This window comes from Lipomyces arxii (assembly GCF_038497795.1).
Source record: "Lipomyces arxii strain Phaff 12-163 unplaced genomic scaffold V1512scaffold_3, whole genome shotgun sequence".
NCBI lineage: Eukaryota > Fungi > Ascomycota > Lipomycetes > Lipomycetales > Lipomycetaceae > Lipomyces > Lipomyces arxii.
In genome coordinates, this window is record NW_027117702.1 from 863085 (window position 1) to 889461 (window position 26377).

Genomic DNA, 26377 nt, shown 5'->3' on the forward strand with positions numbered 1-26377 from the left:
TTAGTAAATATAAGGTTTATGTCACGTGTCAGGAGGTGTGCTTAGTTTGGCTTATTCATTTTGAACATCTGGCATCTCTTCGAAGGCGTGTTCCATATAAATTGATCACCTCACTCACACGCCATCGCGAATAATACATACAGATAAAATTTTGGTCAGAATCACACTTGTAAACTAGGAGATGAAAGTTCTCGGCGGAATCATTACATATATCGTTCTGCTAGCAGCGGCAGTAACTGCTAGCAATGTCGTCGAATTGACAGACAAGACATTTGATCAGCTGGTTGTTAATGGTGGCACACCGACTCTTGTTGAGGTATGTGATTTAGTTATTGGAGATTTACATACTGATTAGACAGTTCTATGCGAGATGGTGTGGTCACTGTAAAAACTTGGCTCCAATCTATGAAGATCTAGCTGATTCGTACGCCAACAAGAAGGATAAGATCCAGATTGGTAAGTATTTGATATGGTATCCAAATTGATCTAACAATCTGTTTTTAGCGAAGATTGACGGTGATAGACACAGAAAAGCAACAAAAAGGTATGGAATTGAAGGATTTCCGACAATCAAATATTTTGATGGCAAGGGAGGCGAAGCGGTCAGCTATGACAAAGGTCGAAACCTAGACTCATTTATGGAATTCATTACTGCTCAAACAGGACTGAGGGCACCTAAGCCTAAGGGCCCGCCACAGGCTGTTCGCATGTTGACTGATGATGATTTTAAGGAGGTCGCCCTTGATCCCAACAAAGATGTTCTTGTTGCGTTCACAGCTAGCTGGTGTGGACATTGTAAGGCTATGGCACCGGCATATGAAGCAGCAGCACAAGTGTTTGCGCCGGACAAGAACGTTATAATTGCAAAGATGGACACAACTGATCCAGCAACCCGAGTCACTCCTTCATTGTACGGTGTTAGTGGATATCCAACCATCAAGTTCTTTCCAAAAGGCGAGGCTGTAGATCCTATTGACTACGATCTTGGCCGATCACCTGAAGCTTTTGTGAACTTCATCAATGGCTTTGCTGGCACCCATAGAAAAATGGACGGTAGTTTGGATGAATTTGCTGGAATCGATCTTGAATTTGCACCATTTATTTATAAGCTCAGAGAAGACACAGATGGTGAACTGATGGATGCGGTTGCCGAGGCCGTCGAGTTTGCCAGGACAGCAAAAGGTCCAAATGCAAAGTATTACGCAAAAGTAATTGAAAAGTATTCGGTTAAAGGAATGAAGTACTTGAAGTCGGAAATTGCCCGACTGGGACACATTTTGGCGCGAGGCCAAATGGCCCGAGAAAAATCCGATCAATTCACAGTCAGATACAACATTCTGTCGGACATTTTGGAAAAGTTGACTGGACCACTTCCTGTTGAAACTGAGCCTACTATGGAGAAGTTTACATTCGGGCATGATGGTTTGGATTTCTGATTATGTACAGGAAAATTCAATGTAATTTTCGTTCCAATTCGTCCATTCTCCGTAGTACGTCGTCCACTAAGCCGTTAGTATGTATCTACGTATTATTCAGTGCACTTACTTCTCGTAGTAATTTCTTTTGAGGACTTGTGAAAGCGGTCACTCTGTTGATTAGTACCACTAAAGAATGCCCTTTATTGAAACATACGAACGAATCAAGTAAATAATCAATTTCTTCTTGCAGGCTCTGAGTTTCAATCACTGCTACTGGCTGCGCTTGTGCCCGAGCTGTCTCTTGCAATCTCACTGCCGCAGCTCTTGTTGCTGATTGCAGTTGAGGACGTTTTTCGGTTGTGTCGCCTTCACCAGTTAATTCGTCCAGCGTCACTTCAGCTTCGTCATCGTCGTTTCTGTCGGCCGTGTCTGAAATTACTTCTGCTCGTGCGTCTTCAAATGAATCTGTGCTAGGGCTTGGGCTCTCTGACGCCGATTTCTCCGCAACTAGCTGATCTGCAGTTGGCTGCATTGCTATCCCAAGAGCATCGCGAGTCTGCTCAGTGGCTTCGATTTCTATGCCTTCCGGTTTATCGGTCATTCTGTAGGAGAAGCTGATTTTTGTCCACGCAAATTACGGGTGTATAGTACTTTGATCCTTGAAAGACTGTATAGCGAAAACTCGCCAGTGTTCGGCAGTGTAAATAGTCAGCAATAAATGTCAATTGCTCTACTGAATTAAAGACATTGTGTATTTAGATAACACAGTGACATTTAATGTGCCGTTCAATTGTCTAGCATTTATGACTGAGCTGAGGTTCTTGTCTATGGATAAGGTTCAGATATTTGAACTTTAAATGTTGTTGCTATGACAACCGTTCGGCACCATCTTGTTCATTATAATTCTGCATGGTAAACAAATCAGCATCAAACGCCTTCACCAAATTGCAACCGCGCTCATCTAGAATTTCCCAAATCACAAGATTGTTTAATTTGTTTTATTTTGTTTAATGTCTTATCAAGAGGCATTTGCGCTGCAACAACTGTTTGAACAGCGAGAACAAGGTCAGTCTTTGTCACAATGTGCCTTTAACAATTGGGGGAATTGACAATAGTCCAGATATTAACGCACTTGTCGAGTCACTGAGTTTTTTGAGGCATGAATTTAAGCATCAAGCTGTTGAAGTAAGTAAAGTATATTATCGCATGAGTGGTGACGTACTGACAGCATCAGCCAAAAGCAATTGAACTTTTCTTCTCCTCTTTAATCAAAGGGTCTTTTAACCCTGAAGTCAAAGTTTCACAGTACTCATTTGCTTGTTTATGCCATTTAGTCAAACGCATATTTTTTCAAGATCAACCTAAGCTGCGTCGGTATGCCAACGATGTGGTACCTGTACTGATTGAAAAACTGGTCGATACCAACAAGGTACACGACATTGCGCGCAAAGCGCTTACAGATTATTGGCGAGCGACTAGTTTGGATGTAGAAAGATGTCTTCGAAGATCTGGATTCTTAAATGATAGTGACAGAGTCCGCGCAGAGACGCTTGGATTTTTGTGTTCCCTGCAGTTGCTGGAGCCTAAGTTTTCACCTCGAACACTGCTTTTCGACATTGTGAGCTCGTTGAGAGATACAAGTGAGATTGTGCAGCGGGCATGTAAGACTTGCATATTAGATTTATACAAGTAAGCGGTCAATAATGTAGCATTTCGTCACTAACATTTTAGAACCTCGCCTCCACAGGCATTAGCTGATCTCAAATCAGCAATTGAGAGTCAAGACATTAAAACTGACATAGCAGTGGAAATATTGAAAGAGCTCGGTATTTATGATGAACCTACACCGACGTTAGCGCCAGCACCTGCACCAACGCCAGTGGTCGAGTTTGGTAAAATGACGACCCCGGATGCACAGACTAATATAGCTCCGACTCCTCAACGGCGCACTCCGCTAGCTGCTGTTGTCAGCACAATACATGACAGTAACAGAATTTTGCCCACTGCCGTTGTAAATGCGACCGCGGCCTCGACAGAGTTAGCGCCTACAATCGAATTGCTTGTGAAAAAAGTTCCCGGCACTGGGCTTGACGACTTAAAGACGTATCACGTCACATCTGCAGATGATTTAGAAAGCTATATGGACTCACTTGCGACTGTATTCGAGGGCAAAGAATCTGAATTCAACTGGGAACAAAGGCAGAGAAATATTGTTCTGCTTCGTGAGCTGACTCGAGGGAACGCCGTCACAGAACATATTGTGGTTTTTATCACTTGTCTAAAAGGACAAGTTGATGGTATCAACAAATCAGTAAGTCGTATGGTGTTTAACGTAGTGCAAAAGCTAATCATAAGGCGTCATCATTACGTACTACTCTAAGTGCACATGGCTGCAAGCTAATTATGGATTTGGCTGTCATGGTGGGTGCAGCGATTGACCCGTTTGTTGACAGCTTTCTTCAATCGCTCATTAAGCTATCATCTTCGACGAAGAAAATTGCTGCACAGAACGCGCATGCGGCGGTCGTGGTCCTTCTTGCTCACACGTCATTCCAATCTCGGATCGCGAGCCTGGTTGCAGCAGCCTGTCGTGACAAGAACGCGCAGACTAGACTTTATGGATGCAGCTGGCTGCAACTGTTACTTGCTGTACATCAAAATAGAAAGACTGTGATGGAAGGATTCAACTGTGTTGAATTGTTCGAAGGGAGTATTAAGCATTGTTTGACCGACGCAAACCCAAAAGTTCGTGAAACCATCAGGCCAACTTTTTGGGAATTTGTCAATATCTGGCCAAGCCGAGCTCCATTGTAAGTACATATTACTGTGGTCTTGCGGTTTTAGTGTTAACAACTGAGCAGTATTATGAAAACCTTAGATCCTCCAGCGAGGAAAGCTCTTGAAAAGTTGAACCCAAATCAAGACACTAAAGCGCCTGCTAAATCTGAGCCTGTCAAACGCCCATCGTTTCGAACATTTGATAGAAGTGCGCTGCTCAATAGGAGCTGAATAAATGATAATTTGGACTAATTTGGACTAATTTAAACCAAAACCCATAGTAAATTGCATAGAAACACACTAAACACAAATTGTGTTTTTTATCGCTTATCATTAAACTTCGATATATCAACCCACTACGTTCTATAACATATTTCGTATCATGGAGTCCAAACTTTCAGCTGGAAAAGAAGTTAGGAACAGTTCTTGCCGATTCACTGAGTCAAAACTTACTAAAGAATCCCAAGATCCAGTGCAGAGACTGTAGCCGTCATTGCTTAAGCCAATACAGCTGACTCTGTTGTCGTGTCCACTAAGAGACGCAACCTTATCGCCGCGCAAAACATCCCAAACCTATGTGATTAGTCAAGTAAAAAAAAGTGTTACAGAAGTACGTACTTTGCATTCGAAGTCATCGTAGCCTGCAAATAAGAGTCTACCCGATTGAGAAAACGCTACAGACGTGATGCCGCAGTTTATCGATGGCAAGGTATACTTATTCAGTTCACGATCAGCTCGAATATCAAACAGACGGCAAGTAGAATCGTCCGATCCGGTCGCAAACGAGCTACCGTCAGGGAAGAATTGGACCGCATTGATATCCAGGTCATGGCCTGCAAACGTCTGAACGGCTTTGCCAACACGGATATCCCAAGTTTTTGCAAACGTATCACACGCACCAGACACAAAGACATTCGCATTTGTCGGATTGATACTAAGGGACATGACGTCGCCAAGATGGTCCGCAAATTCTTGGACTTTCGTGCCTGTATCGACATCCCAAAGCATACAAGTCATGTCACCAGATGCAGTCAAGATCCGACGGTCGTTTAGAAATCGACAACAGGAAATGTATCCAGAGTGACCTTGCAATTCACGGGTTACTCTTGACGTTTGGTCACTGCGAGCATGAGTTGAGTAGATTGAGCACACATTGTCAAGGCCACCACAAGCAATGAAGTTTCCCGATGGAGAGTAAGCACAAGTCATAACCCATGATGACCTAAGTGGAATCGCATTAACCTTGTTTGACGTATATGCGTCCCAGACTATAAGCTTGCCGTCCTGTGAGGCCGAGACCAAATGTCGTCTGTCGGTCGACCAATGCATTGAGTAAATTTTAGCGAGATGGCCTTTCAATGTTCGACGAATCTTCATTGTCATTCGCGGCAGTGGGTCAACATTCACTGCCATTTTCTTGACTATGAACAGAAGGATCAGATTAGTACAGGATCATATAGTGAAAAGATCAGGGGCATACTATCAGTATCATCCAATTCCTCTTTGCGTCGCCTAATTTTTTCCTTCAGCAGCTCGACTTCTTGACGAGCTGCCTGAATTTTATCCTGAATATCATTTGTGACCATTCTCAAGGAGAGTGATGTATGACTGGAAAAGGGATGACAAGACTTAAAGCACAACAAAATCGAAGAAGCAGGGAGGATCGATATGGGGCTCGAGAAAATTAGAGTTCTGGTCAGTCCATAATATGCGGGAACCCCCGCCGGAACTATGACACACAGACCAGCTAATCTATTTTACCCGGATTATAGGGCTATTTCTCCCAACGCCAAAATTTTTTAAAAAATATATTTTTTGCACGGGATTTCACTTGTATTCAACAGCACGATGGCAGAATCAATTGGATCTAGACCTGTAACAGTCGAACGGGAAATACCAGCTGCATACGATATTGGAAATCTTGCTGTTATGGACACAACAATGATGGACAGCGAGATCATGACTTCAAAAGATGAAGCAAAAAGGGAAGAGTACATCCAATCGTTTGCCCGTGATTCTGCTCAGCTGCTTATTAACCAAATTCTTGCGTTGCCAGTCGTGACTGGTGGTAGAACAGGCGGTGAGGTTAATGCAAATGATGGTGTTTTTGTCAAGTTGCCAGAGCCCACGACAAGACTGCCGAGAGAGAAGCCTGTACCTGTCCCGAAGCCGCTCACAAAGTGGGAGAAGTTTGCTAAGCAGAAAGGTATCACACCGAAGGCCCGTAATGAAGGCAGCATGACTTACGACGAGCAAAAAGGAGAATGGGTCAAGAAGTGGGGTTACAAGGGAAAGAATAGCGATGAGCCATGGATTGTTGAAGTTGACGAGAAAGGTGAAGTTGCCGACGATGGCAACCCTGACAAAAAGAAAAAAAAGTCTTCAAAATAAGCTGATTTCCTTTGCATTATCTGTTAGTCATTCGCTCGGGGTTTCGTTTATGTATAATACGTATTGGTTAGGGTCATGAATTTAAAAAAAACTACGCAGCTACGTGCAATGCATTTTTCCAAAATAAAATTGTCTTGCGCCGTGATTATCATTATTCGTATCGTTACTGCTCGTGACATACTACATCAGACGACAGTACTCTTGTCAAGTGCAAGCTTAGTCTCGGTGATTATAGCCGCCCGCTCATTCGACCGCATAGTCTCATTGGATTCAGATCCAAAACAGTGTTCAACGTCGTCAACTATCCACGAAAGGAACTTGCCATCTACACGCAGCGTAGGACACAAAATTAAAACGAGATTTGTCAATGTCATCCGGTTCTTGTGGCTGGATGCTACAACCAGATGAAAATGCGAGCACAACATCTTCAGCAGATGAAAGTTCTTTATAATTAGCATCAGCTCATCCACGCCACGAGTAAAAGCTTACATATACTGGAAGTGTGCTCAGATAATTGCTAACATCCTCGTACGGAACCTCGTCCGACATTCGTCTCAAGATACTAAACAAGCACGGACTGGGTATGACCAACTCTTCTGGTACTGCCACTTATTAGCACATATATAGAGCAGTTATTCTTCAAACCTACATGAGCGAATATATGACTTTAAAAGCGAGGCAACAGCATGCACATCATGGTCTTCTGGTCGTAAAACCATATGCGGACCATCTGTCACTGTCAATAATGGCATTTATCATATGCACACCAACAAACTTACAGAAAGAAATCTCTTTTTTCAATTCTTCAACTCCTGACATGCTACCCGATACACGGTAAAGACCTTCCTCGTGCAAACCGTATTTATTTAAATATCTGTCTGTTAGTAGTGACTAATGCTAACGACGGCAAACTCACTCAATGCATTTAGGTACAATTGATGGGGTCCAATAACTGCTATCAGCTGGTTAAACATTAAAATACGTCATCTTCAATTGTCCTGGAAGCACTTACTTCGTTCGCTGCCAAGCCTAGTAAGCATAGTTGCTTCTCGCAATGACATTCCAAACACATTGCATGTCTTTGTATTTAAACCAGAAAATATTCTACTCTGACGAAAAAATCCGACAACTGTCTGTGGCCTGCCCTGAGTGCCGTTATTATGCCGCCGCCCACGCGGTATTAGACGCATGCGATGAAGCGACATATCAGGAAGTTCCATTTTTGGTACTAATTTCGCTGTGATGAAATCGGCTGAGTCGTTGTAGCTTGTACGTTCAGAGTCAGTTGTTTCGTTCAAAGCGTCTTCATTGATAGTTGCTGGAATGAAGTCGCATGGAGCTTTGGTCGGAGATGAAGCTGGGGATGAAGATGACGAAACCGACGAGGTGGGCGAGCTGGATTGACGCGCTGACGACAATGACGAAGGTGATGATAATGACGACGATTCAAAAGACACGCTTGAGGGCGGCGACAACGACATATACCGTTTACTGCTGTTAAAACTAAATAGAGTGCTGGCAGCATTTGTTTTTTCTTTCCAAGCGTCTGTCTGGTGCCGAGTAGGTGTGACGGAGGTGGGCTTAGTAATTATAGACGAAACAACACGCCCATCTTTCAGCTGAACAAGATCATTTTGTGGTTCAGACGCTGCAATTGAAGCAAGATTTTTTTTTGATGGCGACCATGGCATTTTCCGTCGATCAAGCGATAACTTTAGCCGTCCGAAGATATCTCTCTTAGATGGCCATTCTGTCGTAGGAGATGATCCTAAATTCTTATCGAGTGTTGACTCTGGTAATTGCTCAACTGGTGCTATGGATGGCACCAGTGTGGGCCCACCCGATGTTGGTGATCGTTGATGTCCAACTGAGTCCGACAGATTTGACGAGAGAGACATCGTCGACATTGAACGTGATGTAGTTGAAGAAACCGTACTTGCGCTGCTCCTATTTCCTGACCACCGTTTCCCATGCTTTATTGTCTGAAGACGATTCTCTTCGACGGCTTCAGCTGCCTTTTCGGTGTCAATGACCATCGACTTTGGTCGTGAGAAAAAACCGGATCGTCGGCGGGATGTTGTCAGTGGCATTATGTCAGTGTCGATATGTAATTGAGCTGAAATTAGGTGAATTCAGAAAGTCACAGTAAGAGCATAACAGCAAGTAAAGGTTGAGAAGACTTAAAAGAGTAGTACAGTGATTTATTTTGTTGTCGAGGAGGTTTGTGAATGCAAGGGAGTTAAGCATTTGGTTGGAATGTCTAATAGTGCTAAAGGGGTAACTTAACGTTTTGATACCCCTGTATGCATGCAAGGCGTGAACCTTGTGCGACGCGTCACAAAGATTGATACCATTAATCAAGATAGTACAACCCCCGTGGTTTACAAAACGTACAACACCCTCAATTAATGACAATCATAAAACGAAATTGACGAAAATTGAACCATCCGATACTATCTCGCTACACAATATGACAGTCGCAGCGGTCAGAAGAGGTATTTCCGTAGCCCGAAATGGTGTGGGTGCTTTTGTTTTACCTGTATGTTTTTTTTTATCGAAGTTGTCTGAGTCTTTCGCTAACATTAGCGCCAGTGCAAAAAAATTACATTTCAGTATTGCAACTCGGGAGGAAGTTCACTGGGAATAAGGTATACATCTCTAAGGATACTGTATACACTTTATTGACAGAAGCAAAGGAAATATCTGAACGATGCGCTCGGAAAATTTGCCCGTGAGAACCGTGGAGTAGAGATTGAGGTCAAAATTAAGTCCGGCCATCCTCTCATTACCGGAAACTACAGTATGTTATAACTAAATTAAGTTAACATTTTATTCTAACTATCCAAGTGAACGGAAAACAAAAAGTTATTTGCGTACGAAATATGACCACAGCCGAAATCAACGACAAGGTAAGAATCATCCGGGATGCATCTGGATACAAACTCAAGCGCATGGTTAATCCGGTGCATTCGGAAAATGAGGGACCAAGAGGTGTATGGAGTCCATTTCATGTGCTTGCCAAGTACAGACATAAGATCTAAAGGAAACGGCGGTTTGTAGTTTTGTACATAGCAGTTAAATTTGTAACATAGCATATTTCAAAATTGAATCAATTTTACGGTACTTTGATGCTCGAGTCATGTTAAAATACGTGCAATGATGAAGTGACTACTTCTTGATCATTGCAAGAATTTGTTTAGCTGGATCAAGTACTGGTGCACGGTTTGGCGCTGGTACCATCATAGGTACTGGTGCTGGGAGTGGTATAGGCATTGCCATTGGTGCTGACGTCGGCACTGTCATTGGCATCCGCGCTGGTACTGGCATCGGTGCGGGTTCTAGCTCCGGCTCTAATGCTAGCTCAGACTTCAGAGACTGCGTGTCTTGTACAAGCTGTTTCTTTTTCTTCCCCTTAGACTTTCCTTGTCGCGATTCACTAGTAACCGGTGAGCTTTGATGCTTCATTGTCATTTGAGGAGCTGTCTGTGGTCTGTGTGCATTAATCCATTTGCGCAATGGCTTGATAAATGGTGCGACAAGATAAAACTTCTTGTGGTTCATCCCGTTAGCTGTCGGTGCATCAGCACGAATGGCAGCAAATGTTGGTAATGAACTTAACGGGAACCATTCAATTTTCTAGACTCTGTTAGAGACGTCATCAGACTGCTTTTACCGCTTTTAACTCACGCTGATTTCCTTCCGTGTTTGTGGTTGAAACACTGCATCCATAGGCACGCCCACAATTATATATAGCCGCACTTGCTGTTCTCGCATAGTAAGCTCAATGTAATCCTCTTCTTTCAAAAGCGCAGAAACGTCATATCCTGTTTCTTCAACAACTTCTCGCACCGCACATGCGCTATCATTTTCACCTTGATTGATCTTTCCCTTTGGAAACCCCCAACCAGCGGACGACTTCCATCCTTTAACTAGTATACACTGGTCCATGGTATCATTCAAAATGATTGTTCCCCTCACTGGAACTCTCGTCTTGTACTCTATAAAATCCGCAAACGCTTGATCTTGTATATCGCTCCATTTTCGTAGTAATGGGCAGTGTGCAAATATTCGTGCCGTGAAATTCTTCTGGGATAGTGATGGTAATTGAGGATTTTCTGCTCGAACAAAATCTTCGTAAAACCAATGCGCTTCCTCAACCTGGAAACATATGCGCTTTAATCGCCAGATCAGCACTTCATCACTTTGTAGTGATAACCGCACATACCTCGACTGACTCTAGCTCTTCAGGTGGACAGTTAACAATAAACCGGACCGACAAGTCGTCTAATACTTCGCTCAACGTCGCATATGCAAAATTGAACGCCGAATGGAACGGCATGCTCTCATATCATTAAATTCTACTAATCCGGCGAAGATGGGCTTTCCAAAACAATACGTACGTATATTGCACTTTAGATCAAGCTATTACACTCTAGGTCAAGCTTAGTCTAAGTATTTTCAAGTAAATCTTGCTGTTTGCTGTCTTTGTCTTGTCTGGTCTTAGCTCGCACTATAGCTCGTCAGTCACTAGAGATGCTCATGACTGACCATGCGTAGTGTGGGCATGCATGTTCCGCTTCTTAACGATGACAAATTAAGTGGGTTTAGTACACTAGTGGTTAGGGTATAGCTCAGCAGTAAACGATTTTAAGGGATTCGTATTAGGATTAAGGTAAGAGTTTTTTTGTCCTGCTCTTCATGCAAGACAGCAGCATGATATACACAATACCCTTAAAAGTTATGGCAGATAGACTTTAACCTTATCCCCTGAAATTTAGAAACGACTATGAAAATGCAATACCACTTTGTTTTGTTAGTATCGATTGTAGATTTTACGGCCAATCTTGAAATAACTTGGCCGCAGTAGTATAAGCACCAGGCTCAAGCTAAAATAAGGGAGAGCCCCTGAAGTAAACAATGGCTAACGTGACAATCTACTTTTTAGTCTGTGGTTGCGCTTTGGCTTATACTAGTCAACTTTGAGATTTTTACTACGCTCACACTGTTTACTGTAAAATACCACTTCTAACTAGGTCTGTCTGTCTGTCTGTATTTCTGAAATTATGGAGTTTCCTGCTGCACAACCTGTTAGAGCCTCTTCTCGCTTTTATGTAAACACTACCGTATACCAAAAGCCTAGCGGTGAGATTGTGATTAAGCGCTGGCAGCCAGAAACGGCATGGTCTACGCGTGTGTTCAAAAATTTACAACATGTTGCTGCGTGGCTCGGGTTGTCTAAATATGCTTTACCTACACACGTTGCAAGCCAGTCCGAACAGCGCGGACTGGGTATGCTGCTCGTCCGATTTTACGCAGTATTTTTTGCACTGATTAATAGTCCTAGTAAAATTATTTGTGGGGCGCTTTGCAACTTAAGCACCGCATGGTTTGTTCGATTAGTACATGATGCTATTGGCTCGAATCAACTACTTGTCGCTGTGATTTTCATTGTCGTTGTTTTGCCGTGGAGGATTGTGCTGGTTGGTCTGGAAAAGGCCGCAAAGCAGTTCTGCGATATGATGACATTTTTAGATTCAGAATACCCTGACATTCCCACTCACCACTCTCATAATCTTGGTCGATCTAGCATGATGCACAATAAAGTGCCAGCTAAATACTCCAGGCCACAAAAGTCATACACCCCATTTCCAGGTGCGGAAAAGTACGTTCCGGATGCTGCCACGTTTACCACTTTGAAGCAAGACCTGAATACATTTGCCGCGTCCTCGTCATCGTCTTCGTCTACGCGGTACAAGCTGTTTGACCCGCATGCAGCACCATCAATCACACAGGTCGAGAAAGATCAGTAAGCTCACTTGACTTGGGCCCGCGTCGTTTTGAGTTTTATACTACTTTGGAGTCTGTACCGCCGAGCTGCATCAATATATCCCGGCTACATATACTTTTCGCTTCTAGAAAATTATGTAAATAAAGTGTTATACACATCAAAACGCCAGAATCATTCAAATTCTCGTCCTCAAGGCGTCTCACATAAGTGCAAGCACTCTAGTAAATCTCTAGCATGCGCATGCATGACCTGCGTTTTCGTGTCGTCTATACCAATGCTAATCAACAACGTGTCATCTAACCAGCCATGATAGTACGGGTTCACCAAAGAATTGCGTCTTCGCTTTCGCCTTCTTTGCGGTGCTCTACTTGGCGCTCTTCCTAGCTGTGAAGCGGCCTCTGCGGCTGCGGCCGCTTGTACTTGTGCAGATATCTCCACTCGTGGTATTGTGTGTTCGGTCAATACTGGAAAGGTAATAATCTCTGGTACAGCCGAGGTACCATCAGTTGCAGACCTTGAAGTAAGGTCATCCACTGCCCTCTTTCTCAGCTGTTGCGGTGCAGGTGAAGAGGCATCATCGTCGTCGTCTTCTTCGCGTAACTTCTGAAAAATTTCAGTGACTGAGATCGGTTTCTCTTCTTGTTGTTCGTATCCCTCAGGAATTACGATTGTACCATGCTCTTCCTCATTCCACTCGACGTGACCTGGATGGTTCTGGTGGTCCCAGACCATACTCATGGTGTAAACCATCGTGTCGTCATCTGTTCCCGCGTACATAATATTTCCAGTGCGGCCAATAATATCAAACGGTGCGGTCGCGTTCATGACAATGACGTATCGTTTGTAGTATAGATTCGGAGTCGCCTTGTACTTGAGATGCACCATCTCGATTAGTACAGTGTTATGTACTGTCGGGATGCAGGGGAAGTCACAAAGCGTGACTCGAAGTGAGTTGGTAGCCTGGTGAAGGTAAATATGTGAAACGTCAGGATCAGTAATGCGTGTCAAGAAACCAACGCAGGCTTCAGGTGGGGTGAATGGAGCTGGCACCAAATTCTTAATCTCAGCCGGTGTGGCATCAAGAAAAGACACCGACCGTCTCTCAATTTCATGTTGTACGTATCCCAAGTTCTTCTCATCCCACATCAAAAACCAATTCTTCTCAATTTCGTTATAATGATCTCGTGGTAGTTCAGTCAATTTGTTGTATCTGTTAAAGTGTCAATCTCTGGTCATGAACTACACTACTCTGACGACCTACTTAACTGGCACGTCTGTCAAGTCCATCTTTTGACTAAGATCAGGCATGATCGCCCGTAAATCAATTACATACTGATTCAAGCAATTTGAAAGACCGTTTGTTCCAATCACCATTAGCGGCTCTCCAGAGGGCGAGAAAAATATGCGTGGATCTGTATGCCCTTGTTCAAGATGTAAAAATTCATATTCTTTACATGTACCAGGGGGAGATGGCCATCCCGGCAAGTCGAGAGTCTCGGTGAAGTGTGTTGGACCAGCGCATCGAAGTGTTCGATCTCGGTCAATATCCTGAGCCTCGACCCACTCCATTTCGCAAAAAACGACCTCATGATGGACCAAAACTGATACTGGAGATTGCCGCGCGAATCCCAAGTACGGATACTTATAACCTTTTGGGAAAGGCAGTAGATTAGGATTGTACCGTGGGCTATCCGAAGGGCCGAAGTCGAGATTGGTAACTGTACCGTCGGCACTTTCAATGGAAACCAGATAATTAGCATTTGAAGGTTTATACCGAGGGTTAGAGCAGTATCGTAAAAGTTTGAGAGGAAAAGTACTTGAGGCAAGTCTTTTCATCTGTTGTATCTGATCTTCAAAATCATCAAATTTTTTGCGCTGCAATCGCGACGCTGTCGCCCTAGCAGTTTCTTCTTCTTCGATGCGTTTTCGGAGTTCCTCAATCTCGGTTTCGCTGATTGCGACTGCCGCACCGTTCGCATCTGTAGATCCAAGTGTAACTGCGTCTTTGAGAACAACTGGTGAAACAACACTTGTGGCTGCCAATCTGATTGGTCTTTGCAAAATTCTTGTAGACGCTTGTAAAAGATCTGGCTTTATATTGCCACTATCCCCAAGAATGTACAAGAGAATTGCAAAGCAGACTAGTATGGCAACGAGTGTTAAACGCGAGACGCGCTTCAGCCTGCGCCTCAGAGTATAAGGAACATATTGACCTGAAAGTGGTGCTTCCCATAATTTTCTGACCCTTGACCGGTCATTTCGAGTTTTGGAAGGCGATGGCGGGCGATATTGGCTTGGAGCTATACTTTGCGATACTGGAAAAGGCATTCTTGATGCTAACGAGTGATCGTCCATAGCCTCAATGTGTTCACCATTCAAACTGAGTTAGTTCAGCTTGGAGTTTATGGTCGCTGCTGTAGATCCAGTCATCGATATTATATTGTGTACAAATCTGTGAAGCCACACGCAAAGGGTTGGGTCCAGGCGGGAAGTGGTTCGAGTTTTAATGAGAAATAGTTTTGAGTTCTAGCGCGATTAAGAGTCGGTGCGAGCGCTGATATCGATCAAAGTAGCAGATTCGTACGGCGCTTTATACTGTAGATTAATATATATGCAGAGTATCAATTTCAACAAATTCGCAGAAATTGTAATCTACACGAGTTTAAAGATGCAGTCTAGAATAATCTGTAGACATAGGTTTTGTAACACCTAAAATAGCAGTCGTACATCAATAAAGTAGTAATGCTATTTCGGTACTAAAAGTATGAGTGAGTTGACTACATGTCGCAGCAACAAGCTCAGCTTTAGCTAGTGATTTCTATACCAGAGCTTACACACGTATCACTGCAGATACGCATATATGAGTGTAAGGTTGTGGTTCATGATTGAACTCGAGTGAAAGTTGAGTAGTAATCGCTCAAATGCTGTATACCAATCTGGGGTTGAACTGTGACTCCTGATTTTATCTGGGCAGGGGTACTCACTCATTCGACGATAGTGATTGCGGTATAGGGAAGTAGATATTGTGGTGACTGCATTTATTTCGTCGGTAAACGAATACCCCGATTGTTTACTATGAAGTATTACATTTATATCTCAGTTAGATCATGGTGCATTGACGAACAGAGAAAAGCTGGCCTAGACCTAAGGTGAACATGTCGAAGACATTAATGGTCCAAAGAATAAATATGGCCTCAGATTATGGGCCAATGACCAATTTTAACAACGTTTCTGAGGAATTAAGGGCTGAAATATGTCAGGATTTAAATTGCAGGACTGTCTGGCAACGCTGATCAAGTAGTAAAGCACATTGACAGAAGGAAGTCGCAGAAATCTCTATATGTAATTGCACCCGTTGCAACGATTGCGATTCCATCCAGTAGATTAGATCTGGTGCCATTTATGCAAACAATTATAGATTATGAGAGATGGCATACTAAACACCGGTAGAGTTTTGCTTGCTGCTGATATAGATTGACTCACAGCGTTGTCCCTATGCACTTCGTACGGACCGCCTTTTAGTAGTTGTACATAGTAATTGTGGCATTGCAACTTGTGCATTTTGTGGCAACAAACCGAAACTCCAGAAGTTTTCGCAATTGCGCTTTGGGTACTTAAAGGCGCCTTTAGTCGGCACTTTATTCGGCGCTTTAAATGTAACTATTGGGAATTTATCGTACATGCGTTGAGGGTTTAGGGTCTGGCAACTGGAGTTTATTCGAACAGAGTGAGTTTGAGGAGCATATCCTGTAAAGATTCTTATACTGTAAAAATCGAGCTTCAATAAACGCAATAAATCATAGTGGGCGAGAGATAATTTGATGCAAAAGTATGAGTGGGCAAGCTTTGCGAACTACTACTGATCTTGCGCAATACCTTCCCACCATTGACGTAAGTGCTCCTGTTGAAGCATGCAAATTTGACCTGACTGACCATCATGCCAGGCTATACTGCGTGTAGCCGATCCTGACAAGGTCTCAGCAAAGAGACTCAGAAACGCAATAGAGGATCTTTTTGATGTCGATTTGAGTGCGTATAAGGTGAAGTCTGCGCTATTGAGTGTTGGCGTTTAAGCTCATGATATCACAGAAACAACTAGACGCTACGATAGTAGATCGATTCAACCAGATTCAGGATGAGATTGAGCAGAAGAGGCGGAATGTTGAAGGAGCTTCAACTGCTAAGGCCAATATATCACAAGCAAATGCAAAACAAGTGCAAGCGAAACAAGATAAAGCGGCACGAAAGAAGAAACTGATACCAGTGAAGGCCGAAGTTGATCATGAAAAGTCAGATGCAGAACTTGCTGCTAAATTGCACGGCGAAATAAACTTATCTCGAACAAGAAATGGCGGTCCAGCTCGGTCATCGACCCGTGGACAAAGGGCAAAGAAAAATGGAAATTCGGTGGAAAAAAAACCAAGGTCGGTGAACAGGAACAGTGTGTTTCATGCGACAAATCTCCTAAGTCCTCAATTGGCAGAGCTTTTAGGGGAAACAGAGGTATTCAAAGCATATTTAGAAGCAAGTGCTATGACTAAACATGATTTTAGTTGTCACGACCAGCAGTGGTTCAGAAGGTATTTAAGTACGTGAATGATAACCAGCTTAAGAACCCGAATGACGGTCGGTGGATAATATGTGATGACAAAATGAGACCTGTATTTGGTAACACGGTCACGTATTTTGGGGTCAACAAGATTTTGAGCAAGCATTTACGCAGGAAGGAGTCATAGGACAAGGCCATTCAACAAACGAAAACGCGCATAGCACAGTGAATGATGTGTCTGTTGGTAAAAACGACTTTTCGGGGTCGAAATCTGAATGCTGACTTTTAGTATTTGCATTTCTGGGTATGTTCACTGATTTCCAAACATATTGGCGTTAATTGTACAATGTTTGTTTTTTTGAATTTAAAATATTCCGACTGATTTATAAACTACAAATTTTTACTTAAGACAAACTTGTTATGTAATATTATCCTTTTGAAGCACTTCTCAGTAAAGAACTAAGTGTAGTAGGCCCGAGGCGAAACAAGGTTTGACCGAGCGAAATTTAGCTGTGGCTCAAAACACAAAATTTGTGTTGTCTTGACTATCGTCCATGAATTGAAGACACTGATTTATAGTGGTGTTTTGTAATGGTATTATGAATGGTACTGTGTTACTTTATTAGATGCTAACATATACATTATAGACAGACAAATTACCACCTCCTTTACTGGCTTTGTTTGCCCCAAGAGCTCCATTAAAGTATTTACCTCCTTCAGATTCAGCGCCAGGCGAACGACGAACAGCTCGAATCTCAGGTGTTGCAAAGTATTTAACAGTTTTAAACACACCAGATCCAGAATATGTCATTGTTCCAACCAAGCAGGAGGAAATTGAGATGAGAAAAGATGAACGAAAGAAAGAACATGAGAAGAGACTAGAAGAAGGATTGAAGAACTATCATCCATCAGCTGATCCACTTGCAAAAGGAGATCCATTTCATACGCTTTTTATTAGCAGATTGGCGTATGATGTCACCGAGCAGGATCTCGATAAAGAGTTTGGTCGATACGGCAATATTGAAAGGATACGAATTGTTCGAGATAAAGTCACAGGAAAATCGCGTGGTTATGCTTTTATCGTTTTCAGCAGAGAGACGGACATGCGGGCCGCATACAAGGAAATGAATGGGGCAAGAATAAACAATAGACGTATTGTAATCGATGTCGAGCGAGGCCGGACTGTGAAAACGTGGAAACCAACACGACTAGGAGGTGGTTTGGGCGGACGTCATTACACTAAAGCTGCCCTGCTGCGAAAAGAGCCATTAAGAGACGAATATCGTGGTGGCAGAGGCGGTGATCGTGACCGGGACAGAGATCGGGAAAGGTTCCGTGGTCCACGAGGCGGCGGCGGCGGTCGTGATTTTGGTCAAGGTCGTGACTATGGCGGCAGTCGTGATTTTAGTGGTCGCAGCGACAGGGGCGATCGTGAAGGGTACAGAGGAGGCACTGATCGAGACAGAGACAGAGACCGGGGTAGTTACCGTGGCGACCGTGACCGTGGCGACCGTGACCGTAGCGACCGTGACCGTGGCGACCGTGGTGATAGAGAAAGGGACAGAGATCACGACCGGTACCGAGGAGGGAGGGACGATCGTGACCGGTATAGCAAGCGGCCACGGTACGGTTAAGGTTTTTATTCACTTGTGACTATAGCTGAACATACGCGGATCGAGAAAATGTAACTTTTATTGTCAAATTAGACGAATGTACTTTACAAAAATAAAGCCGTATAAATGATCAACCATACACAAACACCAAAATTCACTTGTAGACTACTTCACTCATCGTCTTTACCATCCATCTCATCGTCGCTGCCGGTATCTATTTCATGAACCTCGTCATCCGCCCAGTATGCAACCAGCCGGACCTTGAAATCAGCACAAGCAATGCCAAACAGCTTCAACAGTCTAGTCTGCTTCGCGTCCAGTACATCGCCTTCATTGCAGACTTGAAAGTCATTATCAAGATAAACTTTACCCGCCTTGAGACTGGTTGGAACGCCGAGCTGGGTTCGTAAAGTACTCTCTAACGAATGTGGTAGCGGGATGTCGTCCTCTTCTGGGATCTCACCAGCTCTAGAATATATTATTCCGGCAGGAATTGAGAATGAAACAGTAGCAACTTGGCCAGCTCTAGGAAAGTCCGACTTTGTGAATTGCGAGAAGTATTCTTCTACAGCGGCAGGTTCTTCGTTGGTCAACAAAAGACCGACCGAGCCCTTAACGTGCCTGGCCAATCTGTACAGATTATTTTTCACTTCTTCTTCCCTTGTTAAACCAAGAGCTTTCGCCATAACTTTTGTGCGCCCAAAATGCAATCTAGACGAGTCAGACATAAATTGTTAATTAAATCACTCTCAGCATACTTGCTACTATTCCAGTCTCTTCTGACATCTTTTAAAAACGTATTTCGCATGTTAGAAACATCGAAGACCCAAACCTAGTGTCATATTAGCAATCTGATCCGCTTATATTTAATCAGTAGTAACTTACATGTGTATACACATCAAGACCTTCACGGATTTGGGTATAAAGCAGTTCCTTTCCCTCACGGCCCTTCTTTTGAGTCTTTGTCAATGTGACTGTACTTTATTAGTATAAAGCAAACAAGTGTAATTCCATAATTCCATACCAAGCTTTGATCTTCTTGATTTTGGCATTGTGAATTGTGTGTAAGAAGTAAAGAAGAGCAGACCTTCAATGAACTAAATTTCTCTACAAAAAAATATAATTTTTTCATTCATATGTGGCGCATGCTGGGACATTTGCACAGCCTGTGTGGCTGGTAATTACTCCTGATTTCGTCCTTCGTCGAGGCCAACTAAGAACAATGCATATGATTAGTCGAGTGTAATACGAAGAGAATGAGTTGATTGTGATATCGAAATATAAAAATGCATTCATATCTTGAACATATTTTAGAAAGCTTTAACGTTGCAACAGGGTGGAATGCTGATAATCAATACTCAAATTTGACTGCAAGCTCTCGAGGTGATTACTATGTGTGAATTGCAAGTTACCTTCTTGCTGACGACTTGTTGCATAGATCTTTTAGATTTCTCACTTCCAAGTGGTTTTATTCTTAACGTATCTGCGCTATCATCTGGCTCGTCTGCATCTTCATATTCAATAAAAAATCTAGGTGGCATTGTCGACGGTGCTGCCTCGTATTTCTACTGTTCGCCAGATCATTTACTAGATGACAACAAGCTTTCTACTGAGAATGTTGATCTGATTCAAGTGCTGAGGGGATATCATGTTTTGCAACCGCCAGCTGCACCCGAAGATGCAAAGTTTAGAGAAGTATGGCATCGTGGCAGAAGGGTGGATTCAAAGAGTCTGCAGATCTTTGTGGTATAAGTCTTATTGCTGACTATGTGTTAGATTCAATCTTATATGGTAAAATGTACTTGCCGACAAACACTCTAGAGGCTTTGTATATTCGTCAAATATCTCCCATAAATCAAATCGTTGTGTCAACAGTCAGCGATGCACGGCTCCGAAATGGCGGCACGGTATGTTCCCGGCTTTGAATGTACATCCACAGTCATTCTAACATGGAACAGATGATGATTCAGCTTCAGCGAAACACGGGGAAATGGTGTTCGGAATTTTTGTACAGCACCGACGAGGCATTGTTCGGGCTGCGAGGCTTGTATAATTTCGGATTCGACGCCGAGGCACCACCACAACAGTCCTGGCTCAGCGCCGGTGGTGAGATTTATTACGGCGTTTTTAACAAGGCACCGGGTGTTTCGTCCGGACTGCGCTACACGACAATATCAGCCTATACAAACACGCCAATGACCATGACTGTCACGTTGAATCCAATCATGGGTCAGATATCTGCTTCGTACGCTGTCATGTCGACTACAAACACCACTTTTGCGAGTAGGTATGATTTCAATGCGTTTTCGTACGAAAGTGATCTTACACTTGGGTGCGAGTTATGGAAACGTCGGCCATCAGACCGGTCAGAACCTATAGAATCCATTACTGAAGTTAGGGACGACGTCAGTTCGACAGTTCTGACTGGCCAAGAACACACACACATGTTTTCAGACGAAGCTGTTTGGAAAGCGAGAATGTCGACTAGTAGTCCGACAATCAGATTACTGTGGGAAGGACGAATGAAGGCATTTGTATTTAGCGTAGGATCTGAAGTTGATCTTCGACCTGGACAAGGCTTGAAGTCGTTTGGAGTTGAATTGCAATACGCGTCATGATCATTAATTGAATAAAAAAAAATCAACAAAATAAGCATTTTAAAATTAAAATTTTCATTCAAAATACTTTAAATAGGTTGAACTACTACAAAAGCGGATAATTGAGTTCAGTGCCAACCACGAAGGTTCTTCATCAAACCCCTTTCCTCGTGCGCTGCTCGGGTCGAGCTGTGCTTTTATCACTCCAAACTCAATCAACTTCAGCAACTAACCTTGTCACAACTAACACTATATAATATAGCTAGCTAAATGTGCTCGACAAAATATGTTTAAGCCTTAGCTTCAACTTCTTATTAAACGTCTTTCAACCCATCAGATCCGGAATTGGAAACGGTGCAATTGATCGTCAATTAAAGCCATAATCCGACTGAATATACGCACAAATGGCCTCGTCTTACTCGCCTTCACCGCGCAGTAAGAAACGGGTGTCACTTTACGATATTTCGCCTGAGTTTCTGCTGCCGAATCCGGTGTCGCAGGCCCCGCATCGCAATCGAGACTCCAATATCTATTCTTCCCAGAGCGACGCTTCTGCATCTACAGATACAAACGCAACGACCTCATCGCTAAGCTCTACCGCAAACGCAAGCGCAATGATAGAAACAAGGTCGTCCACGGCTGCTCCGTTGACTGTTAACGGTCACAAGTTTGCTGATATCACAAATTACAACAGGTCAAGATCCCCGTCTCCAGTTCGGGGAAGAAGATCATCGTTTGTGTTTCCGCCTGCACCCGCAATTGCTTTATCCGCATCACCGTACAAAACCTCGCGATACAATTCATCACGCGAATCGCTCGAGCAGACCGCAATTGACGAAAACAGCACACGGTTAATGCCGTCCAGGGCGCCAAGTCCTATACGGTTCAGTGTCCGTCCTAAAGGCCCGAGTCATAGCACACATTCGTCAGCAAGCAGTGCAAATATGTTGGACTCAGCGGATCTATTGCAGTCTTTTAGCATTGATGGAGTACAAGTCGGTACTGCCGACTTTGGCGAAGGAGTTGTTGACCCAGATTTTGAAGAGAACTCTGAGTCACAGGTAGACAATGAAAGCATGCCACCTCCTAGATCAGTGTCGCCTGTGAAAGTCACTCGAAAACCGTTCAATTTCCAGTCGACAGTAGCATCACGGTCACCCGTAAATAAGACGGTATGTAATTTTGATTCTGCCCATGTTTACATGCCAGAGCTAACCAAGCGAAGAGTCAACGACGTGGACATAAATACAAACATTCGTCGGTATCTATGAACTTCTTTCAGGAACCTCCACCTCGCCCACCTCCTGTTCTGCCTGCACATTTCCCCGTACCAAATGTGAGCCTAAGTTCAGATTGTAAACCGAAACATACGCTGACTCCAATTTAGCACAAGGACGCTATTCAGAGCATGTCGCGTGACCAAAAAATTCAGATGAGCTGGTGTTGCCTGCATTTTTTTATAGGCTCTCAGTTATGGCTGATTTCATACGAGTCAACTACGCTGATGGCATTATCACACATTATATATTTCGATGCATTCGCAGCCACGTTGTCAGTGACAGTCGACGTGCTGTCTAATTTTGAGGTTTGGAAGACGAGCAGTATACGACATCCATTTGGGCTTCAGCGGGCCGAAATCTTGGCCGGGTTTGCGAGCGCAGTCGGGATTCTGTTTATGGGGTTTGACATTGGTTCGCATTTGTGCGAAAACTTTGTAAAGAAAGTCATCGCCGAGGCGGTGCCCCATGATCACGAAGCCGAACGGTTTTTTGCCAGAGGAAGCTCGTTTGTGATTATGATGGCCATGTTCGTCACCGTCGTATCGTCCATCGTGTTTAAAAATCATGAACGGACAGGCACAGGTATGTGACATTTTTTAATAATACAGATTACTGGCTTACGATTAGCCGTTCAATTTTCATATATCAGAAAGTTACCCTATGGATTGAACAATCCTCTTTATATGACTACAATCAGCTCTTGTCTATTGCTGCTGTCGTTGCCGATATGGACATCAGAACCGTGGTACGGCACTGTTGACAGTCTGTCCGCGGTAGCTATTGCGTTTATGATGTGTTTTGTAGGCTGGATGACAGCGCTGACACTTGGACGGATGCTACTGATGGGTTTTGACGGTGCATGTGCACAAATGATTTTAAAAGAGGTAAGGCAAAAGAAGGTTTATTTACGGTAGGCGCTAACTTATACAAGCTCCAAGCAGATGCCGATATCAAATCGGTTGAGGAATCACGGATGTGGACCGTGCATTACGGGTTGTGTATCATCAACATCCGTCTTAAGCTCCAAGGCCCGCATGTGAACGAGAATCTGGTACGGACAAATGTAAATAGAATAATTGGTGACGTGTTGAAGGCGAACATGGGCGCGATCGTGTCTCAAGGTGATCCAGGCGGGTTTACATCAAGCGACAACAATAACGGGACAAAAGCTAAAAGCAGTACCAGCAGTAGTAGTAGCCGTGCAGTGGCTCAATGGGAGGGTACTATAGACATAGATTATTCGTGATTTGTCAATTTTGCGTTCAATTTTTGGTGTGTACGAAATGCAATTGTTATTTGAACAAGGACATGGGTAATGACTAAATGGAGATTGGACGCACGGCCTTAAAAATTCAGGGGTACAGCGGCGCTCATGTTATGACGGCATAGATGGTTGCCGGTCCGAGCCGCGTTCCTATAAAAACTCCGGAGCGCTTCGCGGTCTCGAGATCTTCATACAATTGAATGACAGTTGCAGTTTGAATTGCATTTGAATCGCATAAAAAAATAAATAATTTACATATACAATAGTCGAGTTTAAAGCATAATTTAATGGACAGAGAAGGTCGAAAAATTGTATTTTGGACTGGAGCTACTTCTGGCTTAAATTTCCTTGCCGTACAGGAATTGCTATTTAAAGCCAGTCAAATTTCAAGCTCGCACTTGGAAAAAACAAAAACAGGAAATCATACGCGTCAAAAGTCGGCGTCATCTATATCATCTGGCTCGTCGGACTTGTCTCGGTTTGAAGTGCTGCGTCTTCATTTAATATTGACATTGAGAGATCCGTCGAGCGAAAGCTCGCGAACGACAGTACAGCGGCTGAAAGTACTCGCCGATCAAAGTAATTCTGTGGTGGAAGGTGTCGGTAAGTTGCTATGTGCGAGAGATTGGAAATCATGACTGATTTAAGTCCAGAATGTGATTTGGCGTCATTCAAATCTGTTCGTAACTGTGTGTCTAAAGTGATTCAAGACTATTCCGAGATTTCGACAGTTGTTTTGGGTGCTGGGATTTACTGTTGGGGTCCACCTTCGTACACTGAAGTTGATCATTGCGAGATGGGAATGGAAATCAATCACTTATCGCAATGGTTACTGGTTGCACTTCTTAGCTCGCATATCCGAGATCGGGTGGTTTTTGTTAATAGTGCTCTTTATAAAAACGCTGGTATGCTATATTGCTTTGCGGTTTGGATAAAGTCGTGCTAACGGGCAGACATGACTAGTGTGATGTCAGCTTCCAAAAGAAAGTCGCATAAGGCAGATGTGGTACCGGTGTCCTATGCTGCCACGAAAGCCATGCAAGCTATATGTCTAGGCGGATGGGAAATCATCTTCCACGAGAAGAACGTCGACGTGCTGATGTGCACACCCGGATTCGTGCCCACGACCGAGCTTCATCGCCACACGCCGACGTACATGCAGTTTCTGATGCGGCACGTCGTCAGCCGGATGTGGTTTGTCAAAACACCGGAGCATGGAGCGCATGTTATTGCTCTGACGGCCATGTCGCACGCGTATAAAGGCAAGAGCAATATCTGCGTAAACAAAAACAAAAAGCCCGAGCGTTTGAATTTTAAAAAAGTAAAGATGGACTTGGTCGAAACCATTGAGTCCCCGCAGCCACTTACGTCGTCAAATTCTAGTGCAGAAGATGTGCCGTCCGTGCCAAGAAGTGAAAATCCTGACTTTGTCGCCGCACTTGAGTCAAAAGATGAGTCTCATAAAGCTGAGAGGCTGGCATACTGGAACTGGACGTGCGCAGTCACGAAGGAGAGAGAGCTAATGATGAGCGACAACGATAGTTTTCGTTGGGACGAATATTCCTTGTAGCATAAAATTGGTGTGCTGTTTACTGTTTTGATGTTTTCGGGTGGATAGGGCTATCTTTGGTGTTGGTAATGATAGAGAATTCGATGCTAATTAAATATAAACATGACAACTTTTTATCCTAGGATCCCAAAATACTATAGCATGTGTAATCGTGTCAAGATTGTTCATTTGCTCTTCTTGTTCTTCGGCTTCTTGCTCTTGTCTCCGTTCCGCGCCGTCTTGGGCGCGCTTTCTGCTGCGTAATGACGGGCAAGTTTGTCCATATGCACATCACTCTTGACCATTTCTGCAAAAAAATCTTCCGGTCTTGAAAACGGCACGTTTTCTTTCTTGAGCGCGCTTCGGCCTTTCGAGACTGCGGCCAGGGCCTGGTTGTAGAACGCCAGCTCACGATTCAAGTCGTCGTTCGCGTCGGCAACCGTGGTAGGCTCGTCGGACGTGACGGCCATGTGTTCGGAAAATGTGTATGATGACACCGGGAGTGCGATCGATGCAAGTGACGAGGTTAATGCTTTGGTGTTGTTGATTGTCAGGCGTTGGTACGGCACGATGTCGGCGTCTCTTGAGTTTTCGTTGTCGTCGTCTTCGTCGGAATCAGATGGAAGGTCGGATAACGCTATGCCATCTTCTTCGTGCTCTTCTGCCGCCTGTTTGGCTTTCTTAGCTGCTTTTGCTGGCACTTTCTTGTCTGTCTTTTTCTCGGCTTTTTTTGAAATCAGTTTTACTGGAGCCATTATTTCTTCCTCTTCTGACTCTGAATCACTTGACAGATCGTCTTCTAATCTTGACGTATCTATAATAGGACCGGTATATTCCTCCTCCTCGTCCTCATCCTCATCGTCGTCTTCGTCCTTCATGTCTTCATCTTCGTCGTCCTCTTCACTCTCACTTTCTTCAATAACAGATTTCTTCTGCTTCAGCTTTTTGTTCTCATTTTTCTTCGCAGTCGTAATTTCTTTCGCTGGCTCTTCGACTATTCTCACCCGCTTGTTGGACTGCACCTGTTTCTTCTTCTCGACCTCTTTTATATGCTGCTTGACTTTCTTTGCTTCAAAATCAACACCTTTCTGTCGCGCCAATGCTGACCTCAGTTTCGACACCATTTTTTGGCTTTGTGCTTTTTGTCAAA

General features: G+C 43.7%; 18 protein-coding genes across 18 annotated transcripts; 10 read left to right on the forward strand and 8 right to left on the reverse strand.

Moving 5' to 3' along the window:
• The first annotated feature begins 83 nt into the window (after window positions 1–83).
• Window positions 84–1712, forward strand: V1512DRAFT_259695 (thioredoxin-like protein). The gene is made up of 3 exons (XM_066915697.1): window positions 84–316; window positions 360–456; window positions 505–1712. The coding sequence occupies exons 1-3, from the start codon at window positions 182–184 to the stop codon at window positions 1434–1436; spliced, it is 1164 nt and encodes a 387-aa protein (XP_066773245.1). The 5' UTR covers window positions 84–181; the 3' UTR covers window positions 1437–1712.
• Window positions 960–2209, reverse strand: V1512DRAFT_290003 (uncharacterized protein). The gene is made up of 3 exons (XM_066918199.1): window positions 1633–2209; window positions 1546–1588; window positions 960–1502 (listed from the first exon to the last, which is right to left on the reverse strand). Exons 1-3 carry the CDS (start codon window positions 2017–2019, stop codon window positions 1453–1455), a joined length of 480 nt encoding a protein of 159 aa, XP_066773246.1. The 5' UTR covers window positions 2020–2209; the 3' UTR covers window positions 960–1452.
• A 119-nt stretch (window positions 2210–2328) lies between these two features.
• On the forward strand, window positions 2329–4448 carry V1512DRAFT_285609 (clasp N terminal-domain-containing protein). The gene is made up of 6 exons (XM_066918058.1): window positions 2329–2483; window positions 2539–2603; window positions 2653–3107; window positions 3150–3729; window positions 3774–4228; window positions 4280–4448. The coding sequence occupies exons 1-6, from the start codon at window positions 2429–2431 to the stop codon at window positions 4425–4427; spliced, it is 1758 nt and encodes a 585-aa protein (XP_066773247.1). The 5' UTR covers window positions 2329–2428; the 3' UTR covers window positions 4428–4448.
• Window positions 4331–5844, reverse strand: V1512DRAFT_274775 (WD40-repeat-containing domain protein). Its single transcript, XM_066917798.1, has 4 exons — window positions 5677–5844; window positions 4815–5617; window positions 4650–4769; window positions 4331–4597 (listed from the first exon to the last, which is right to left on the reverse strand). Exons 1-4 carry the CDS (start codon window positions 5780–5782, stop codon window positions 4577–4579), a joined length of 1050 nt encoding a protein of 349 aa, XP_066773248.1. The 5' UTR covers window positions 5783–5844; the 3' UTR covers window positions 4331–4576.
• Window positions 5845–6018: 174 nt separating this feature from the next.
• Window positions 6019–6733, forward strand: V1512DRAFT_259701 (ribosomal biogenesis regulatory protein). Its single transcript, XM_066915698.1, has one exon. The coding sequence runs from the start codon at window positions 6045–6047 to the stop codon at window positions 6585–6587; it is 543 nt and encodes a 180-aa protein (XP_066773249.1). The 5' UTR covers window positions 6019–6044; the 3' UTR covers window positions 6588–6733.
• Window positions 6680–7248, reverse strand: V1512DRAFT_107189 (uncharacterized protein). Its single transcript, XM_066912880.1, has 2 exons — window positions 7237–7248; window positions 6680–7189 (listed from the first exon to the last, which is right to left on the reverse strand). The coding sequence occupies exon 2, from the start codon at window positions 7043–7045 to the stop codon at window positions 6773–6775; it is 273 nt and encodes a 90-aa protein (XP_066773250.1). The 5' UTR covers window positions 7046–7189; window positions 7237–7248; the 3' UTR covers window positions 6680–6772.
• Window positions 6819–8923, reverse strand: V1512DRAFT_107162 (uncharacterized protein). The gene is made up of 5 exons (XM_066912879.1): window positions 7600–8923; window positions 7504–7549; window positions 7367–7461; window positions 7237–7317; window positions 6819–7189 (listed from the first exon to the last, which is right to left on the reverse strand). The coding sequence occupies exons 1-5, from the start codon at window positions 8675–8677 to the stop codon at window positions 7050–7052; spliced, it is 1440 nt and encodes a 479-aa protein (XP_066773251.1). The 5' UTR covers window positions 8678–8923; the 3' UTR covers window positions 6819–7049.
• A 65-nt stretch (window positions 8924–8988) lies between these two features.
• Window positions 8989–9713, forward strand: V1512DRAFT_259704 (mitochondrial 54S ribosomal protein mL43). Its single transcript, XM_066915699.1, has 4 exons — window positions 8989–9126; window positions 9180–9235; window positions 9284–9387; window positions 9435–9713. The coding sequence occupies exons 1-4, from the start codon at window positions 9058–9060 to the stop codon at window positions 9626–9628; spliced, it is 423 nt and encodes a 140-aa protein (XP_066773252.1). The 5' UTR covers window positions 8989–9057; the 3' UTR covers window positions 9629–9713.
• Window positions 9492–11189, reverse strand: V1512DRAFT_235480 (Dcp2, box A domain-containing protein). The gene is made up of 3 exons (XM_066914091.1): window positions 10813–11189; window positions 10275–10760; window positions 9492–10223 (listed from the first exon to the last, which is right to left on the reverse strand). The coding sequence occupies exons 1-3, from the start codon at window positions 10924–10926 to the stop codon at window positions 9756–9758; spliced, it is 1068 nt and encodes a 355-aa protein (XP_066773253.1). The 5' UTR covers window positions 10927–11189; the 3' UTR covers window positions 9492–9755.
• A 227-nt stretch (window positions 11190–11416) lies between these two features.
• On the forward strand, window positions 11417–12571 carry V1512DRAFT_259710 (uncharacterized protein). The gene has a single exon (XM_066915700.1). It carries the CDS (start codon window positions 11651–11653, stop codon window positions 12395–12397), a length of 747 nt encoding a protein of 248 aa, XP_066773254.1. The 5' UTR covers window positions 11417–11650; the 3' UTR covers window positions 12398–12571.
• V1512DRAFT_251995 (uncharacterized protein) lies at window positions 12565–14703 on the reverse strand (the record flags this gene model as incomplete). Its single annotated transcript, XM_066914694.1, has 2 exons — window positions 12565–13585; window positions 13637–14703. The coding sequence occupies 2 exons, from the start codon at window positions 14701–14703 to the stop codon at window positions 12565–12567; spliced, it is 2088 nt and encodes a 695-aa protein (XP_066773255.1).
• Window positions 14704–16206: 1503 nt separating this feature from the next.
• Window positions 16207–17111, forward strand: V1512DRAFT_246398 (SWIB/MDM2 domain-containing protein; the record flags this gene model as incomplete). The annotated part of the gene is made up of 4 exons (XM_066914425.1): window positions 16207–16266; window positions 16320–16415; window positions 16465–16878; window positions 16929–17111. The coding sequence occupies 4 exons, from the start codon at window positions 16207–16209 to the stop codon at window positions 17109–17111; spliced, it is 753 nt and encodes a 250-aa protein (XP_066773256.1).
• A 107-nt stretch (window positions 17112–17218) lies between these two features.
• V1512DRAFT_107321 (uncharacterized protein) lies at window positions 17219–18633 on the forward strand. The gene is made up of 3 exons (XM_066912881.1): window positions 17219–17346; window positions 17397–17518; window positions 17572–18633. Exons 2-3 carry the CDS (start codon window positions 17516–17518, stop codon window positions 18556–18558), a joined length of 990 nt encoding a protein of 329 aa, XP_066773257.1. The 5' UTR covers window positions 17219–17346; window positions 17397–17515; the 3' UTR covers window positions 18559–18633.
• On the reverse strand, window positions 18350–19624 carry V1512DRAFT_285614 (ribosomal protein L10-domain-containing protein). The gene is made up of 4 exons (XM_066918059.1): window positions 19562–19624; window positions 19423–19511; window positions 19296–19369; window positions 18350–19248 (listed from the first exon to the last, which is right to left on the reverse strand). The coding sequence occupies exons 1-4, from the start codon at window positions 19587–19589 to the stop codon at window positions 18708–18710; spliced, it is 732 nt and encodes a 243-aa protein (XP_066773258.1). The 5' UTR covers window positions 19590–19624; the 3' UTR covers window positions 18350–18707.
• Window positions 19625–19749: 125 nt separating this feature from the next.
• V1512DRAFT_259724 (uncharacterized protein) lies at window positions 19750–21191 on the forward strand. The gene is made up of 4 exons (XM_066915701.1): window positions 19750–19920; window positions 19976–20266; window positions 20314–20444; window positions 20496–21191. The coding sequence occupies exons 1-4, from the start codon at window positions 19824–19826 to the stop codon at window positions 21153–21155; spliced, it is 1179 nt and encodes a 392-aa protein (XP_066773259.1). The 5' UTR covers window positions 19750–19823; the 3' UTR covers window positions 21156–21191.
• Window positions 21192–22078: 887 nt separating this feature from the next.
• Window positions 22079–23660, forward strand: V1512DRAFT_203597 (uncharacterized protein; the record flags this gene model as incomplete). Its single annotated transcript, XM_066913298.1, has 5 exons — window positions 22079–22306; window positions 22360–22470; window positions 22522–22996; window positions 23042–23298; window positions 23346–23660. 5 exons carry the CDS (start codon window positions 22079–22081, stop codon window positions 23658–23660), a joined length of 1386 nt encoding a protein of 461 aa, XP_066773260.1.
• A 219-nt stretch (window positions 23661–23879) lies between these two features.
• Window positions 23880–25362, forward strand: V1512DRAFT_259728 (uncharacterized protein). The gene is made up of 3 exons (XM_066915702.1): window positions 23880–24281; window positions 24332–24583; window positions 24632–25362. The coding sequence occupies exons 1-3, from the start codon at window positions 23966–23968 to the stop codon at window positions 25246–25248; spliced, it is 1185 nt and encodes a 394-aa protein (XP_066773261.1). The 5' UTR covers window positions 23880–23965; the 3' UTR covers window positions 25249–25362.
• On the reverse strand, window positions 25313–26371 carry V1512DRAFT_259729 (eukaryotic rRNA processing protein EBP2-domain-containing protein). Its single transcript, XM_066915703.1, has one exon. The coding sequence runs from the start codon at window positions 26349–26351 to the stop codon at window positions 25413–25415; it is 939 nt and encodes a 312-aa protein (XP_066773262.1). The 5' UTR covers window positions 26352–26371; the 3' UTR covers window positions 25313–25412.
• Window positions 26372–26377: the final 6 nt, after the last annotated feature.

What these genes read in the sequence shown, in the direction of transcription:
- V1512DRAFT_259695 (XM_066915697.1), top strand. Translation starts at nt 182, where the DNA reads ATGAAAGTTCTCGGCGGAATCATTACATATATCGTTCTGCTAGCAGCG. An exon ending in GCACACCGACTCTTGTTGAG is followed by an intron (nt 317 to 359) that starts GTATGTGATTTA and finishes CTGATTAGACAG; the next exon opens with TTCTATGCGAGATGGTGTGG. An exon ending in GAAGGATAAGATCCAGATTG is followed by an intron (nt 457 to 504) that starts GTAAGTATTTGA and finishes ATCTGTTTTTAG; the next exon opens with CGAAGATTGACGGTGATAGA.
- V1512DRAFT_290003 (XM_066918199.1), bottom strand. Translation starts at nt 2,019, where the DNA reads ATGACCGATAAACCGGAAGGCATAGAAATCGAAGCCACTGAGCAGACT. An exon ending in ATTATTTACTTGATTCGTTC is followed by an intron (nt 1,589 to 1,632) that starts GTATGTTTCAAT and finishes ACTAATCAACAG; the next exon opens with AGTGACCGCTTTCACAAGTC. An exon ending in AAAAGAAATTACTACGAGAA is followed by an intron (nt 1,503 to 1,545) that starts GTAAGTGCACTG and finishes CTAACGGCTTAG; the next exon opens with TGGACGACGTACTACGGAGA.
- V1512DRAFT_285609 (XM_066918058.1), top strand. Translation starts at nt 2,429, where the DNA reads ATGTCTTATCAAGAGGCATTTGCGCTGCAACAACTGTTTGAACAGCGA. An exon ending in TTAAGCATCAAGCTGTTGAA is followed by an intron (nt 2,604 to 2,652) that starts GTAAGTAAAGTA and finishes TGACAGCATCAG; the next exon opens with CCAAAAGCAATTGAACTTTT. An exon ending in TTGATGGTATCAACAAATCA is followed by an intron (nt 3,730 to 3,773) that starts GTAAGTCGTATG and finishes GCTAATCATAAG; the next exon opens with GCGTCATCATTACGTACTAC.
- V1512DRAFT_274775 (XM_066917798.1), bottom strand. Translation starts at nt 5,782, where the DNA reads ATGGTCACAAATGATATTCAGGATAAAATTCAGGCAGCTCGTCAAGAA. An exon ending in ACGATGACTTCGAATGCAAA is followed by an intron (nt 4,770 to 4,814) that starts GTACGTACTTCT and finishes CTAATCACATAG; the next exon opens with GTTTGGGATGTTTTGCGCGG. An exon ending in CTGGATCTTGGGATTCTTTA is followed by an intron (nt 4,598 to 4,649) that starts GTAAGTTTTGAC and finishes CTTCTTTTCCAG; the next exon opens with CTGAAAGTTTGGACTCCATG.
- V1512DRAFT_259701 (XM_066915698.1), top strand. Translation starts at nt 6,045, where the DNA reads ATGGCAGAATCAATTGGATCTAGACCTGTAACAGTCGAACGGGAAATA.
- V1512DRAFT_107189 (XM_066912880.1), bottom strand. Translation starts at nt 7,045, where the DNA reads ATGCTAATTATAAAGAACTTTCATCTGCTGAAGATGTTGTGCTCGCAT.
- V1512DRAFT_107162 (XM_066912879.1), bottom strand. Translation starts at nt 8,677, where the DNA reads ATGCCACTGACAACATCCCGCCGACGATCCGGTTTTTTCTCACGACCA. An exon ending in TAGGCTTGGCAGCGAACGAA is followed by an intron (nt 7,550 to 7,599) that starts GTAAGTGCTTCC and finishes ATGTTTAACCAG; the next exon opens with CTGATAGCAGTTATTGGACC. An exon ending in ATTGTACCTAAATGCATTGA is followed by an intron (nt 7,462 to 7,503) that starts GTGAGTTTGCCG and finishes ACTAACAGACAG; the next exon opens with ATATTTAAATAAATACGGTT.
- V1512DRAFT_259704 (XM_066915699.1), top strand. Translation starts at nt 9,058, where the DNA reads ATGACAGTCGCAGCGGTCAGAAGAGGTATTTCCGTAGCCCGAAATGGT. An exon ending in TGGGTGCTTTTGTTTTACCT is followed by an intron (nt 9,127 to 9,179) that starts GTATGTTTTTTT and finishes CATTAGCGCCAG; the next exon opens with TGCAAAAAAATTACATTTCA. An exon ending in GGAAGTTCACTGGGAATAAG is followed by an intron (nt 9,236 to 9,283) that starts GTATACATCTCT and finishes ACAGAAGCAAAG; the next exon opens with GAAATATCTGAACGATGCGC.
- V1512DRAFT_235480 (XM_066914091.1), bottom strand. Translation starts at nt 10,926, where the DNA reads ATGCCGTTCCATTCGGCGTTCAATTTTGCATATGCGACGTTGAGCGAA. An exon ending in AAGAGCTAGAGTCAGTCGAG is followed by an intron (nt 10,761 to 10,812) that starts GTATGTGCGGTT and finishes TGGCGATTAAAG; the next exon opens with CGCATATGTTTCCAGGTTGA. An exon ending in AAACACGGAAGGAAATCAGC is followed by an intron (nt 10,224 to 10,274) that starts GTGAGTTAAAAG and finishes AACAGAGTCTAG; the next exon opens with AAAATTGAATGGTTCCCGTT.
- V1512DRAFT_259710 (XM_066915700.1), top strand. Translation starts at nt 11,651, where the DNA reads ATGGAGTTTCCTGCTGCACAACCTGTTAGAGCCTCTTCTCGCTTTTAT.
- V1512DRAFT_285614 (XM_066918059.1), bottom strand. Translation starts at nt 19,589, where the DNA reads ATGCCAAAATCAAGAAGATCAAAGCTTG. An exon ending in GTCTTGATGTGTATACACAT is followed by an intron (nt 19,370 to 19,422) that starts GTAAGTTACTAC and finishes ATATGACACTAG; the next exon opens with GTTTGGGTCTTCGATGTTTC. An exon ending in AGAGACTGGAATAGTAGCAA is followed by an intron (nt 19,249 to 19,295) that starts GTATGCTGAGAG and finishes TGACTCGTCTAG; the next exon opens with ATTGCATTTTGGGCGCACAA.
- V1512DRAFT_259724 (XM_066915701.1), top strand. Translation starts at nt 19,824, where the DNA reads ATGCATTCATATCTTGAACATATTTTAGAAAGCTTTAACGTTGCAACA. An exon ending in TTTGACTGCAAGCTCTCGAG is followed by an intron (nt 19,921 to 19,975) that starts GTGATTACTATG and finishes CTTGTTGCATAG; the next exon opens with ATCTTTTAGATTTCTCACTT. An exon ending in CAGAAGGGTGGATTCAAAGA is followed by an intron (nt 20,267 to 20,313) that starts GTCTGCAGATCT and finishes ACTATGTGTTAG; the next exon opens with ATTCAATCTTATATGGTAAA.
- V1512DRAFT_259728 (XM_066915702.1), top strand. Translation starts at nt 23,966, where the DNA reads ATGGACAGAGAAGGTCGAAAAATTGTATTTTGGACTGGAGCTACTTCT. An exon ending in TTCTGTGGTGGAAGGTGTCG is followed by an intron (nt 24,282 to 24,331) that starts GTAAGTTGCTAT and finishes ATTTAAGTCCAG; the next exon opens with AATGTGATTTGGCGTCATTC. An exon ending in TGCTCTTTATAAAAACGCTG is followed by an intron (nt 24,584 to 24,631) that starts GTATGCTATATT and finishes GCTAACGGGCAG; the next exon opens with ACATGACTAGTGTGATGTCA.
- V1512DRAFT_259729 (XM_066915703.1), bottom strand. Translation starts at nt 26,351, where the DNA reads ATGGTGTCGAAACTGAGGTCAGCATTGGCGCGACAGAAAGGTGTTGAT.